General features: G+C 39.7%; 2 protein-coding genes and 1 long non-coding RNA gene across 3 annotated transcripts in view; 2 read left to right on the top strand and 1 right to left on the bottom strand.

The window, feature by feature from the left end:
- LOC122328461 overlaps nucleotides 1–16,061 on the bottom strand; it is a 106,904-nt gene that overhangs the window by 31,386 nt on the left and 59,457 nt on the right. The window lies entirely within an intron of this gene.
- LOC122328463 lies at nucleotides 935–1,288 on the top strand. Its single transcript, XR_006247796.1, has 3 exons — nucleotides 935–957; nucleotides 1,031–1,126; nucleotides 1,224–1,288. It is a non-coding gene; the product is annotated as an uncharacterized LOC122328463 (long non-coding RNA).
- LOC122329137 (serine/threonine-protein kinase pim-1-like) lies at nucleotides 10,984–13,198 on the top strand (the record flags this gene model as incomplete). The annotated part of the gene is made up of 6 exons (XM_043225342.1): nucleotides 10,984–11,410; nucleotides 11,768–11,862; nucleotides 12,098–12,148; nucleotides 12,259–12,640; nucleotides 12,789–12,959; nucleotides 13,113–13,198. Coding segments are annotated over exons 1-6 (1,212 nt in total), but the record flags the coding sequence as incomplete, so codon positions are not given.

Below are 16,061 nucleotides of genomic sequence, written 5' to 3'. Positions count from 1 at the left end.
AGTTGTTTTACTCAGAATGACTAAAACAGCATTAGAAGTCAAGAACTAAGCAAATTGTGCGTTTTGAGCTCTAATATGACTTTCTGTGTCCAAACCTAGAAGTCAAGAACTAAGCAAATTGTGCGTTTTGAGCTCTAATATGACTTTCTGTGTCCAAAACTAGAAACAGACTAAAAAGGATTGCTCTGCATGCAAACTGCATGAAATTGCTTTATCTCACTGAGAAACATGTTTTTAAGCATATCTGGGCTTGTTTAGAGTTGTTTCCGACCTCAGAATGGCTAAAACAGCATTTCCGACCTTAGAAGTCAAGAACTAAGCAAATTGTGCGCATTTTGAGCCCTCACTGAGAAACATATATGACTTTCTGTGTCCAAAACTAGAAACAGACTAAAAAGGATTGCTTTGCATGGAAACTACATGAAATTGCTTTATCTCACTGAAAACAGGTTTTTAAGCATATCTGAGAAACAGGTTTTTAAGAGTTGTTTTACTCAGAATCGCTAAAACAACATTTCTGACCGTAGAGAAGTCAAGAACTAATCAAATTGTGCGTTTTGAGTTCTAACATGACTTTCTGTGTCCAAAACTAGAAACAGACTAAAAAAATTACTCAGCATGGAAACTACATGAAATTGCTTTATCTCACTGAGAAACAGGTTTTTAAGCATATCTGGGCTTGTTTTGAGTTGTTTTACTCAGAATGACTAAAACAGCTTTTCTGACCATACACAGTAAAATAAGCAGTGTAAAAATGCAGTGTTAAATGTTATTAATTCTAAAAGAGTTAAATTAATAACCAACAGTGTTAATAATGTTCTTTTGTAGTGTAGTTGCAGGGTGCTACATGGTGTAATTATATTTTTACACCTGAAGTGCAAACCCCGCCAAGTTATCTTTGCCCCTCCTTTTACCCGTCGTGAAGACAGCGCCATTTATCCACATGCCAGCTGCAAGGTGAGGTCTTTCTCTTTCTATGCTTAAATTAAAAATATGTTTTTAACTACTCACTAACTTAACTACTTTTTAGGAATGAAGATGCTCGTCAAAGTTAAGTTCAGAAGTGAACAGAAGTATGTGAAAGTTTCTCACAGCGATTTGAAACTTTCCGATTTTCTGGATGAAGGTAATTGCATTTGTAATTTTATAATAAATTTTAAGCTGAAAATGTCGGTGGTGTTTGCATAGCTGCTAAATTGAATCTTATTTCGGTTCGTTTACAGCCTTAGTGAAGTTCGGCATCAGTGTCTCTAGTAGGCCCGAGGCCCGTCTTTCTGACGAGTCTGGCACTGAAATAGACGAGGGGCGTCTTTGAGGACGTTCTGAAACAACCGAATTTGGGTGTTTTTCAGATACTATTGCCAGATTCTTCAAATGGTAATGTATATCGTCAAAATGTACGTAGCTGAGCATAGGCGAGTGACATGTGGTTGACACAACGTGAGCTTATTTGTTTTTCAACATGCGAAAATTGACACAAAGTTATTGACTGAAATTTCGTCAGAGAACATCAGCAAAAACAACCAGAACGCTACAGCAGAACTGTTTTGTGTCTCCGAGGTTTCGTTACTGAATGAATCTACGTTTTCAATGAATCAATTGAGTCAATGATTGACTTGCCTCGTTTTGTATCGAATCAGGCATTTGAATGAATAAATGACTCGCTTATTAATAGTCATTTACCGCCATCTATTGGTGACTTTCCACAATATTTTTAACTTGTTTGTTCAAAAAATATTTAAAACATAAATCTCTCATTTGAAAGTCGCTAAATGACTGAATGTAAAGTAATGACATTGATACATTTTGAGATTTATTTTCAGCCAAATGGCTCAATCATGCTCCACAACTTTTCAATATTAAATTGTAGTGAACCACTAAACTTCTGGAAACTTAACTCAAATTAACTCGACTAATTTTAGTGTTTTTTAATTCTTTCTCAACAGAATTGACCCATGTTCCTTCACTACCAAGTGAAGAAAGCTCAATTGAGATTTCAAGCAATGAATCTGATGACACCATTCTTCTAAGTGATGACAGCCCTACAAGAAAGAGGAGAGCTGAAGATGAAGCAGGAATTGTGAGTGTGTGTCTGTGCCTTGGATGTTATTCAGTAAGAATCTAGAATTGTTACTTATTTTTTTAAATTATATTTTAAACATTTTAAAGAAAGTGCCTTGTTTTCTGATAATATCTCACTGTGTCATTTGTGTTAACGCATGAAACTAAAGTGCAAAAGTTCAGTCGAGTTTACCAAATTCATGTTTTAAGATTTGATCCAGGTGCAGAATCACAATGTGACTACACAATCATCACACAATGTTTCCTGAGATGGGTTGTTCATTGTGCTTTGTAACTTTGCAGATGGTCAAAAAATTCTGCAGACTAAACCTGGTGGGGATGGAATCATCAGAGAGTACAACAAAACCAAATGCTTATCTGACAGCAACAGGAGAAAGATGGTCAATATTCTTACTGCAGATATGACTGAAAAGCACAGGTAACTTGTATTTTAAGTATTCTTTATTCCAGTGGTCATGATTTCCTAGCCCAAAGCATAAAAAGGACATGATTTTTAAAAGATTATTTGTGTCAGGTCATTAAAAGGTTAATTCATTGAAAATATTTCTTTCTTTAATTACTTAACCCTGTTTATAGAGGTTTAGAAAGCTCTTTTACATGTGTGGGAAAAATACAAAACTGAATTTTTGGTGAACGAGCACATTTAAAAAGGCATCAGGATAAAATTTAATGTGACATTTGTTCTTCTGTAGCAAATGCCTGTGACATTCAAATTCTCATCTTGATGATGCAATTTTATAAAGTGCAATGTGTTAACTGCTGGGAAAAGTTAATTTTAAAAGTTAATAATATTATTTAAATTTCAATTCATATTTGATTGTTTCTCTATAATATTACAGCTCATCTCCACCCAAACAAGTAAGAGAAACTGTATGCTCAAGGAATCATTGCCCTGTTTCCATATCTTAGGGATCCATATGCAAAGCTTGGTTATGTAAGTAAATTAATTAAATGAGTTAAATAAGTATGTGGTAGATTGATGTCTTATTTTACTTTAAACATTTTTAAGGAACATTATTATGACCCTCAAAGTGGACAAGGGTACTTGTCATGGAAAATAAAGAACATTCAGAGGAACAGTGCACCATCAGAGATCCGTAGATGTGTCCCCAGTCTTTTGGTGGCCCATCTGCAGAGAGAAGCTTCATTCAGCACAGAAGTTATCCTGACCGAAGAACAGTATAGGGAAGCTGTTTCTCTTATGAAGCATACTTCAGAGGAGGTGACAGTAAAGGTCAAGATGAGGGAGACATTTCAGTATCGTCGCAAGATGGTTCATGACCCAAGCAGATGCACTGATGTGCTAACTGAATTTCCACGTTATTTGGATATTAAAGGCCTGGTAAGAACATTTGAGTTATTAATGTGATTTAGATTATTTTTCTGTGAATTAAGGACAATAGAGAATATCTGTGGTGATTTAAAGTTATATTGATTATGCATTGTAAAGATAATAAATTTGCCCTTAGTTGCTTTTTTTTTTTTCTGCTTTGTTGGTTTTACAGATTGAGCTGGACATTGATTTGCCAGTGTTTTTAAAAATCAAAGATATTGTTGTTAAAAATGAATTTGTGGTACTGGTTGCATCACCACTCAAAACTGTTTGCTTTGATGATCATCGTTATGCCTACAGAATTGAACCAAGACACTGTGAATCCTTGAAAGTGTTCAATGTCACTGAACTAATTTATTACAAACCTTTTGATATGCAAATGTCTTATGGGTCTGATAATTTCTTTTGGTTTGTTGTACCTTACTGCAGTCTTGTTACTACTTAGCTGTCAATGCAGGTCTTATTTCAAAATGTTTTTATTTTATCATTTTGACAAGTCGGAACTGTATACATGTTTTAAAGTAGCCATTTTGCCCATTTTGTAAATAAACATGTTTACATGTTTACATCTGTGTAAAGGATTTTTTTAAATATTTGAATGTATTTAATACATATTTTGCACCAAATAAGAACACTATGAATAACAGTAATCTAAAAAAATAAAATAAAATAACACTAGTGGTGTTAAGTGCCCCATAGTGTTAAACTTCTAGTACAATAACAAGTGTAAATAAAAACACTCTCAGTGTTGTTTTTTAACACTTTATGGTGCTTTATTTACACTATAAATTCTACACTACAGTCAGTGTTATTTTTACTCTCGATAGAGTGGGACCATATGTGCTCCAAAGAAGTGTTAAAATTAACTCTTTAAGTGTTATATTAACACTGCTTATTTTACTGTGTAGAAGTCAAGAACTAAGCAAATTGTGCGTTTTGAGCTCTAACATGACTTTCTGTGTCCAAAACTAGAAACAGACTAAAAAAAATTACTCAGCATGGAAACTACATGAAATTGCTTTATTTTATTGAGAAACAAGTTTTTAAGCATATTTGGGCTTGTTTTGAGTTGTTTCATCAGATTGACTAAAACAGCATTAGAAGTAAAGAACTAAGCAAATTGTGCGTTTTGAGCCCTAATATAACTTTCTGTGTTCAAAACTAGAAACAGAATATAAAGGATTTCTCTGCATGGCAACTGCATGAAATTGCTTTATTTTACTGAGAAACAAGTTTTTAAGCATATCTGGGCTTGTTTTGAGTTGTTTTACTCAGAATGACTAAAACAGTATTTCTGACCATAGAAGTCAAGGACTAAGCAAATTGTGCGTTTTGAGCTTGTTGGGAAAATCTTACGTTGTTTCCCTCCCAGGTTCAGGTCTGTCAATGATGAGACTTACTTTTGAATTTACTATCTTAATTAGTTTAATAAAGTCAGAATAATTGATTCTGAGCTGAGGTTACAGAACAACAGCATTAAAGGCATGCAGGGCAGTCCTGTATGCTCACACTACATTTCACACAGTATTTATATTCTTGTGCTTGCGTCTTCCTCCCACTCAGGGTGTCCTTCACAGAACCAGGTGCAGTTGTTTCTTCTCGACCAGTAGATGGGCTTAGCAGTCTCCACATCCTGTTTCTGTAGATAAGACATTTTGCACAGCACATACACATAATATCAAGTAGAAAAACTCAGAGCCTTTATAAGGCCTGGGCACAGTGCTTCTATTGAGTAAAACCTGTAAAACATAAATCCTTTAAAACATAAATCCCACAATTCCCTCTCTTGATCTCTTTGAAAGAGATCACAACCTTTGCTCCACTTCTTCCTCACAGTGAATCACCTGGCATAGGTCAAATTCCCACAGGCCATCTTTTCCTTTTTCCCTTACCAGAGTTAGTTTTGCTCCTCCCCCATCCCCTATGACATTTCTTTTGTGTCTGCCTTGAGTCCCTCCCTCTCTTGTTCCATTCCACAGTATCAACATTATTTTTATTACAACAATTTCCACCCCCCAACATATGACCACCTTGTTAATATTATCCCTCATGATTTAGCCCCAGAATTATTATCTGAACGTCACTGTTGAAAATACCTTCTCTAAAATCTGCCTTACCTTGTTAATTTCCAATTGGTCGAGTCCACAACCTATTTTTGGGGCAGCTAATACCGGCACTTGGTCTTCCTGACACTTTTGTTTTAGTGCTTTTAGACTCTTTTCTAAGTTTTTATAGGTGGACAGTTCCCTGCTCCACCACTTAGTTACCAAATGGTATATAACTTTTTCCCGTGTATTGTCTTCACACAGTCTCCTGGCTCTGATATGGTTTTGTTCAATTGTTCCACACCGTATTTTTCTCTGATTTGTTTTGCTACCCCGGCCCCTAACCCGTAGTCTGCTCCAATACAATGTGTGATTGGAATGTTTTCTGGGATTTCTAGTAAATCCCCTTGCCTTAATAATACTTTAAAATTCTTATGTTTCAGTTGTGGTTGTTGAAGGCTGATTTCCTCAGTGTCTTGTTGTTTAACTCCCTTCTCGCATTGGCCTGTTGCTGTTTCCCCGTCTCCTGTCTCTTCTCCCTCTCTCTAACCTTCTCGAAGGTCGACTCCATGTGTTTCCTTTTCCAGCCAACTGTACGCAGTGCGAGGTTTGCGCAGTTATTTTCATGGGCTCTGACCACCTGGGTGCAGACCATTTTCGTTTCATTTGTTTCAGCCTCACCCACTGCTCGTCAGGTCCTCTTTTCGTGTCCAATTCCTTTTGCTCTATTTCAGGCCAAAACTTCTGTGGGGAAAATGTGTTAATAACAGCTCTTACTTTTTGTTGGTAGGCCTTAGGTGTATCAGTGTACCCATCCCCAGGCATTGGGGCCCAGGGGCCAGGAAATTGGCGTCCAGTGGTTAATTCAAAAGGAGTAAATCCAGTGGTTCTGTTTATTGAACATCTCACAGACATTAAGGCTATTGGTAATGCTTCTACCCAATTCAGCTTGTAATAAGGTGGTTCCTGAGGCACCTCCTTCTCCTTTGTGGGGGCTGGTAGCTGTACCAGCCCTGGGTGGGGCCTGTGCCGCCTGTTTAGAACCGCAGTCTATGTTCAGCTCATATCCAGTGATTGTTACACTATCCTTTTCCTCACCCTGACCTTTAGCTAGGCTTAGCCCTTTCATTGAATCTTCCCTACATTTTTCTCTGATTTCCCTTTCCCTTCTTTTGAGTTCTGTCCTCAGCATTCTGACATTTTCCTCCTCATGTATACTTTCTTCTCCATACAGACTACCTACTGCTTCCACATGCTGCCTAATCCTTATGCACACCCTGTCACGATTTCCGTGGTTTCTTGGGAGCGAGAGAAGTACTCGAGACTCGAAATACAAATAAACTTAGATTTAATTCGAAATTGGCAAAAAAAAAAAAAAATACAAAAGGCAGGTAGAACTGAACAAAACCACGAAAAAGACCTCGGGAACAAAACATAGAGTAACTTTGAAACATTGTAACGTTGAAACATTAGGTAACATTGTTGATCCGACAAACGTGCACACAAAAACACAGGGCTTAAATACACAGGGAAATAAACTAAATTAACAAGACACAGCTGGAAGACAATTAAACAATTGAACACAATGGGAAGGCAGGGCACAGATGACACGTGGCTCAAGACAAAAACAATAACAAAAGTCCAGAGGTGTGACATAATGCCCCCCTCCCGGAAGGTGCGTCCTCGCACCTAAAGTAACAACAAAAAACAACAACTCGGAACTGGGGATACCGGATCTTGGGAGGAGGTTCCGGTGGAGGATGGCCCCCAGGAGGGGGTAAACAAACAGGAGTCCAGGGGGGTACCGAAGGAGGGAGGAGCCAGGGAGGACACAGGAGGAGTCCGGAGCAGGAGGAGATCCAGAGCCCAGCCATGATGGTCCACGGTGGCGCCGACGGAGGGAGGAGCCATGGAGGAGGAGCGGCCATCGACTCCATGGGTCTGACCGACGGCGGCGGCGGAGGAGACTGAAGCAGAGGCGGAGAGCCGAAGAGCCAAGGTGACGTCGAGGCGCTGGAGGTCCTAGGCGACGCCGCCGGCCGGCGACCAATGCGAGACGGGGACGAAGGACGCGCGAAGCCAGAGCGACAGAGGACTGAGGTGGAGCCGGAGGGAAGGAGGAGCCTGACTGAGCCGGTGGGATGGAGGGACGAGGTGAAGCCGGAGAAGAGGAATCCCGAGGCGAAGAATGGTCGACGACAGACCAAGGCGGAGCAGGAGGGACGATGGAGCCTGGTGGAGCTGGTGGACTGACGGACCACGGTGGAGAGGAGGGAGCTAGAAGCCCAGGGGAGCCGGCGGGTCACGAGCCGAGGAGGAGTCCGGGACTCTGAGGCGGGACGGTGAGGTGAGGGATCGTCCACCCTCGACGGTGATGGGGACCGGCAGACCCGTGGCGAGCTCGTGATGGAGAGCTGAGGATGAGCGCAGGGGCTGCTGGGATCCACCGACAACGTGTAGCAAGGGTGGAAGGGTGGGATATCTGGAGGCTTTGCACGCAGGCGCGGGCACTGGAGGCTTTGCACGGCGCGGGCACTGGAGGCTTTGCACCGAGGCTTTGGCACTGGAGGCTTTGCACGGGCGCGGGCACTGGAGGCGCCATCTTGGGAAGCGGCTCTGGGCAGGCGGCGGCCATCTTGGGAAGCGGCTCTGGGCAGGCGGCGGCCATCTTGTGAAACGGCTCTGGGCAGGCGGCGGCCATCTTGGGAAGCGGCTCTGGGCAGGCGGCGCCATCTTGGGAAGCGGCTCTGGGCAGGCGGCGGCCATCTTGGGAAACGGCTCTGGGCAGGCGGCGCCATCTTGGGAAGCGGCTCTGGGCAGGCGGCAGCCATCTTGTGAAACGGCTCTGGGCAGGCGGCGCCATCTTGTGAAGCGGCTCTGGGAAGGCGGCCCATCTTGTGAAGCGGCTCTGGGAAGGCGGCGCCATCTTGTGAAGCGGCTCTGGGAAGGCGGCCATCTTGGACAGCGCACGGGGGAAGGCAGTCATTACAGGAGTTGATGCGGTGTCCTTTTCCTCCTCAACACCCAACGTGAAAGCTGACCCCACAGTCACTAAAATCCAAAAACAGGCAGTGGTCAGGTAAGGCAGCAAACAATCACAGAATCAGAAGACAGGCAGGGTCAAAACCAAGGAAACAAGAACTCAGAAAACACAAGGAAACTCAGAAACAACAACAGTACAGGCGAACAATGCAACCTGCAGGTGAGTGACCTGCTTCTGAATTTATAGTCCTAAACAGGAAGTAGCAGCAGAGGAAGTGATCACCGATCACCCAGAGGTAAACTCCCTCTCCTGGCTTGGTGACAATTACAGATCTGGTGTTACTAAATAAATCAGTTTTCGAATATTGCTATTTTGTCCAAAGCTGTACTATCACCCAATACTGGTTTATTTAACACAATTCAAAATAAAATGAATGTAAAACACATAGAAATGAAAACTTTATGTGTATTTTTTTTATAATTATAGGGTTCTAAGAAGAATTCTTATTTCCCTCAATTTCTAATAATTCATACACTGTTATAGCCCATACACACATTCATTCAAGGGCTAGCACTAAATTGGACTACAACTAGTAAATATAGCAACAAAGCTCTTTCAATCAAACGCACGATAAAACTGAAATCGTTACTATAGCAACAGCAGTGCGGCGATACTGACGTGATTTTGTTGATTGACAGAGAAAATGAAGTTAAGTCTTTGTTAAACTTTCTTCTTGTCGTTAGCGTTAACAACATCACAGAATTGTTATTTGATAGACAAAAAATCCTAATGTAAAATACAAATTTGTATTCATGAACCGTTAGCTATTCGATTAAGCTGCTATTTTCCTATTTGGATGTCGAAATCAAACCGAAGCCATTGTGTTTGTTCGTCGTTTCAATTAATTGTTAAAACACACTCTCGGGATGAATGAAACCACGCAGGCTTTTTATTAACTCGTGTGAGCAGAGCTGTCTGTGTAAACAAGCGTTAGTTTTAAAGTGTCTTTAGAAAACGGGTGAAATTTATACATTCCGTCGAGTTACAGAGTTTAATTAAAGCTGCAGTCTGAGACGTTTTTATGTTCAGAATATACAAAATTACTAAGCGAGTACACCAATAGTGTTTTAATAAGTGTTTATATTCAGACTAGTTCGGGTAAGTACCGCTGCGGAGTAGCCCCATACCTGCGTGATTCGCCGTAGACGTACCCATAAAAGTAGTTCCGGCTGCAGTGTTCTTCCGCAAGAAGCTCTTGTTTATTAACCGCTAGAGCGCAAAAAGTCACGAACTGCAGCTTTAATTATTTCCGATTTCGGGATTTTTGTGTTATTGAGTCTAGCATTAAATTGCGATTATATATTGCGTTCTGCTTTTTTTATATGAACAGTTGTTTTTTAAAATATATATAATTGCCTATTATTTTCAAATAATGCGGTTTATGCGAGGCCCCTTGCGCTGCACGTGCAGAGTACACGTGAGGTCACGTGAAATCCGTGACGTCACAGTGAAGCATTCCACAGTATAAATTCATCGTCGCCTCACATTTAATCTAATCTAGTGTGATCAATTGGTGTGAGAATCAGAGCAGAAAGATTATCACGTGAACAAACACTCAAAATAACTTTTTTCCAGCGCTTCATTACAGCACCAGTGTTTCTGTCTGTAATCAGTGGAGCTCAATTCTAAAAAGAGTTCAATATTAGTAGATAATATAATAAGAGCTGGAGAAAAAAACATCACTGACCCTTCAGGAGCAAATCCAGAGGCTTCTCCTGCAGCAGCAGCTATGGAGAACAGCCCAGCAGGTGAACAACAAGGTTGTGAAAAATTCCTTTCTCTGAAATAGTTTTGTTGCAACAATTCCTTTTTTAATATATTAAATGTGTGTATGACTTTTTTCTTTTTTTTTTTAATAAAAAACAGCTAAACACAAGAAGAAAAGCTTTTGTGCATTCTTCAAGAAGACATGGCTTGCTGTGAAAAGCACTCGTCGAGGCAACAAAACAGCCCCTCCTCAGCTTGTGACGGACACAGATTCAGCTGATCTTCAGTATGGTCCTTCTGATCTCGAACCAGCAGCACACTGTCATCCAGCTGATCCACAGCCAGGCCCGTCCGGCCTAGAGCCAATAACTCTACAGGATCAACCTGATCCTCTGCCATGTCTGTCCAGCATCACACCGATAGACTGTGATGAAAATCCAGCTGATCCTGAGCCAGCTGACGGTATGTCTACTGTCAATTCAATTCTGTCCTGTTTTTCCTACTTTTGAGTGTTTATTTATCTAATTCCTATATGTATGTTCGAATGTGCCTTGTAATATCTGGTGATAATTCTTAACTCTTCCATTTCTGTTTTTTTAGAAAATCAAACAAACACAAAGAAGAAGAAACGCTTTCGCACAGTCTTCAAAAGATTCTGGCAGGCTGTAAAATGTGCAACAAAACAGAAAAAGCACAACAAAGTGGCTCCTCTATTTGCACAGCCCGACTCTGATTCAGCTGACCCTAAGTCGGATCCAAACATTCTTGAACCGATGGCTCTGCAGCATTCAGCTGATCATCAGTCAGATCCATCTACCCTTGAAACTATGGCTCTACAAGATCTGACTGATCCACCAGAAGATCGTCTGTCTGGTTCGTCTGATCCTGGTCAAGAACCACTTTGTTTTGTGCCAACGTGTCTGCAGCATTCAGCTGATCATCGGTCAGATCCCTCTGTCCATGAAACCATGGCTCTACAAGATCTGACTGATCCTCCAGAAGATCGTCTTTCTGGTTTGCCTGATCCTGGTCAAGAACCGCTTGGTTTTGTACCAACATGTCTGCAGGATTCAGCTGATCTTCTTCCAGGCCCGTCCGGTCTTGAGCCACTACCCCCAGAATTTCCAGCTGCTTGCAAGCATACACGAATCAAGGATCAAACCCATTTCAGAGCAGCCTGTTTCGGCCGTCCAACTCCTGGTGAGTCTATTTCCGCTTGACTGTGTGCGTATACATGTATAATTCCTCATACGGTATTCCAAATGTAAATGATAACTGTTGACAAAGTAGTATTGCCTAAAAGCAATTGAAAGAATCCTTCTGTTACATGTTGACTTATGGTGAACTCAAAATCTCATACTGAGTAGGTACTACATTTGATTTTGAACTTGCTTTGTGTTCAATTTTGGGCGTAGCATTAGTTTCAAACATTGAGCATATTTAGTTTCCATGTATCTGATGTGAATTGCATGTGTGTATGTATTCAAGCACTGCCACAGGATTTCATGTCAGACTGAATCTCATATTTTAACATGCTCTCTTTGTATGTTATTGCAGTACCATTTGATGAGATTTATGAAGTGGGACATAAGCTTGGACAAGGAGACTTTGGCACTGTGTACGAGGGGACTTCAAAAATTCAACGCAAGAAGGTAGGAATTACTGCTTTATTCTCCAAATGTATATAGAAGATATCGATCAGTGCTTAGACCAAAACATTTTAATATCAATGTAAATAGAAATATTTGTGATCATGACTATATATGTGTGTGTATTTATGTGTATAAATTTGCAGATTCAATATAATCAGTTTGCCCATTTGTAACATACAGTGCGCTTATAAATAATTTCATTTATTTATTCATTGATTGCATTTATTTTTTGCAGGTTGCCATCAAAATCATCCTCAAGTGTAAAAGAGACCGTTATATTGAACTAGTAAGTTGACATAATGTACATACTTAAATACCAACTACATACTAATTACATTGCAAACAGAAGTGAAATGTTATATTGAACTCTTAATTACTCTTTTTCTATAATGTTAGCCTGGCTGTTCAAAGCCACTGTTTGCAGAAGTGGCTGCAAATCTGCTGCTGAAACAGGCTCCATTAAGCCCCTACATTGTGTACATGCTGGAATGGTTTGAAGAGGAGGATCGGTTCATCCTCATCCTGGAACATCCGGAACCCTGCAAGGACTTGCTCAAATTTGTGGTTAACAACATGCATTGGGCGAACGAATTACAGACACGTAGCCTGATGTATCAAGCGGTGCTCGGGGCCAAGCACTGTCTTGACCAAGGTGTCTTTCACCGGGACATTAAGTTGAATAACTTTCTGATCAACACGACGACTAACCGAGTCCAACTAATAGACTTTGGCTGCAGTGACCTCGTCAAAAGTACAGCCTACTTGGGTGATTTTATAGGTAAGTTGGCGTTACTATGAGGCCTAATGAGAAGTCAAACTTCTGAGTAGTGATTTGATGAAAACAAATGGACATTTGGTCAAGTTTCTGGTGACATTTGTTTGCAAATAGATTTTGTAACCTGTATATGCCTTGCTTTCATGAACAGGAGGAGTCTGCCCGCCTGAATACTACAAGGGCTTAGGATACAAGGCAGAGCCAACAACCGTCTGGTCTCTGGGTGTAATGATGTACACAATGATGTGCAAATGTCGACCCTTTAGAAGTCCTGAAGACATGATGCATGGCAGTCTGAGTTTTAACGTTAGAGTATCCGCAGGTAAGAGAACAATCAACTACCAATAACACAGTGACATAAAGATTGTTAAACACACAAAGTTTAATACATGCTACATATTTCCATACTTGACAACGTTAGCATGTCATGGACATGAAAGAACACACATGACTAACCAATGAAAAACTTGTACAGAATTGCAGAATTTGATAAGTCGCTGCCTGACTGTTGACCCAACTAAGAGAGCGACTATTGAGGAGATCCTACAGCATAAATGGTTTCAGCGAGGACAAATGTCAGGAGTAGCTCAGAGTCAGGCAGAGTGACTTAGGAGGGAAGGCAGATGATGACAGGAATCCCTCTTCTGAAAGTACAAGAAGCGGATGACCAAAACTGCACAAGCCATTCACCAGAGAGTCTCCGGAGAAGCAAGCTTAGTTTAAAAAAAAGAGCAAACTTAATGGACGAAATGAAAAACAAATTTCTAAGAAATTAACACACGAAACCAAGGAGCAAATTTTATACTGTATAAAAGTGTGCACAAAACAGAGAAAATGAAGATGGAGAATATTATAAATTTAGCGCACAAAACAGGAATACTAATGTAGACTTCACAAAGACCGTTCCTGTCAGCTCCTCAAACTGATCTTAATATATTCAAGTTATTGAATAGGTAGTTACATTTTATTCAATAAAACCTCTACAAAAAAAAATCACTTGTGTAAAATTTTCTGGACCTACTGAAAAAACAGCCTATGCCAGGCTGGGAGAAATGAACAGTGTTGACATAGTTTAAACACTACATGGTGATAAAATTACACTGCTGTTATTTTTAAGACGGTGTCATTGTGAAATTTAATCCAAAGAGGTGTAAAAACAAAAAAGCCACACCTCCACTTACTATGTCCGCCATTTTATTTCACTTGAAGATGAAGAAAAAGCAGATAAATCAGGTTCTCACATGGTATAGCTAAAATAAGTGTTATTTTTATACACATGCACAGGAGTATATGTCGTGTAAGTCACATTTGATCAATTTGTGACTTTAAGATAAATCGGGACCACGTTGTACTAATAACGTTACCTCAGTAAGGTTCATTCAAATTGTGGATGCGGTCTAAACTAGGTCTCTAATTACGTGTCCGTGGATTTCCTAAATGAAGGAGCGTATTAATAAATAGTGAGTTCATACAAAACCCTAAATCGTGAAGCGTGGGCGCCATCTTACACATTGACCAGCTTTATAAAATATTTCAGCTAGTCGCTAGAAATGCTTGGCGTTTTGTTACATATAGTCTGTGGAACAACGTATAAATGCGCTGCATAGTGCTAACGTTAGATTAACAAAAGTATGTTTATTTCGAGGGGTGCTGCAGACCTGGCTTTTTAATGTTTATTTTTATGAGTTAACGTTAGCTGTAGTGGTGTGTGTTTTAGTTTTTAGTATTGGTCTCATCTAGATACTATAGGCATTTTTGTGTTAGCTTGTTAAAAAAGCACACCGACTGACTGGGATTATCCTGTGAGAGTGTTTCATTCTGAAGAAATGCTGATTCAAGTGGAGTCTAAAGGGAGCCCAAACTGGATCCGAATACCAGTGAAAAATGGCGGTTTTGACTTCTGTGAATTCATTAAGGAAGGTACATTTTTCACTTTTAGAGTAATTTTATTCTTAGTGTTATTTACGTTGAAGTTAACTATTATTACTCGTATAAAAAAGCCATAATAATCATAATATCCGTAACTTTCTTTTTAAATCAGATATTCAGTATATTATAAATGGACTTAATCCCAAATAAAATTCTGATCGCACTAAAGTGGTGTTTTAATTTTGTACCAACAAAGCTCAACTTGCCGCATGGAGCCAATGTGATCCTAAAGATGAGCTTGTAAGAACATCTAAAGTGTCCTTCAGACTTTTAGACGGTGATAAAGCCGGTAAGATGCTGGTAAACATCCTTGTGGCTGATATGGTAGAGAAGTATGGGTAAGTTAGCAATAAAATCAAACGCTATCACTGTAAAAAAAAAATCCGTAAAAATACAGTAAAAATGTCTGTTTTCATTTGAAGGAATTTTCCGTATTTTTAGTTTACAGGTGTTTTCCGTAATTTTTAATGACGCGTTGCATTGTGGGTGCAAGATCCTTGTGGCGCGAAACGCATGCGTGAGAGGCAAGTGCCATTAACACATTTCATTCAAATTCCGGAGAAGGTTTAGATTAACGCCTCTGCGTGTAAAATTTACGTTTAAGGTTTTTTTTTTTTTTTTTTAAATCTTTAGTAACGTCAATAATGTATTTAGGTGCTGTCTTATTAGTTTGTTTAGACCCGTTTAGTTAATTTAATGTTGTGCTTGTCCTCGTTCAGTGATTTGAATCCAGTTTTGATTTACTTGCTATTTGTGGATATAATGTAGATATATGTGACTGTGCCCTTATGTTTTAGTTTTATTCGACTAATTTATTGTGTGCCCAAGAAAACAAACCGTTTACTTAATCGGGATAAGGTTTAACGCCCCTGAGGTAAATATCTTTGCATTTAGTTTTTGTTCTTTTCTTAATTTATACAACACAACTTGTTTTAGTAACGCTGCTATTGTATTTAAGGTGCTAGTTATATCTTATTCGTTTGTTGTAGTTTACGTAGTTTTGTATTATTACAAGCCTGGCACGTTTTAATAACGTTGTGGCACATTGATAAAAATGTTGAGAAAATAAAAAAGGCTGTCACTTCACCACACTAGTAATAAAGTGTGTCAGGGATCAGGGTCAGGTACTTTTTTTTTTCTTCTCTTGACCGGTCTTAATTTGGCCATTCAGTTAAAATCGTTTTGTTTTTTTTTTAAATGAAGCGCTCGTCTTGGTGCGAGACTTAAAAAGTAACTTTGTATTAGTCATGTTGGCTTGCAGTGTTTGTGAATTTAAATGCGTTTCATTATCACAATATCTAAAGCACTGCAGAACCCACAGACATGTACACAATGTTTTTTTTCGTGTGGCCATAAAGACTGTGGAAGAAAGTTTTCCTCATTCAGTTGCTTTGCCGTTCATATGTCACGAACACATCCAGACAGACAAACATGGAACCGGAACGTGTCTGTGCAATTAAAGTGTTCAATGAATTTTTGCAGCACAGAGTATGCA

The sequence above is a fragment of the Puntigrus tetrazona genome, chromosome 23, assembly GCF_018831695.1.
Source record: "Puntigrus tetrazona isolate hp1 chromosome 23, ASM1883169v1, whole genome shotgun sequence".
Lineage (NCBI taxonomy): Eukaryota > Metazoa > Chordata > Actinopteri > Cypriniformes > Cyprinidae > Puntigrus > Puntigrus tetrazona.
This window is presented reverse-complemented; position numbering and strand designations above follow the sequence as displayed.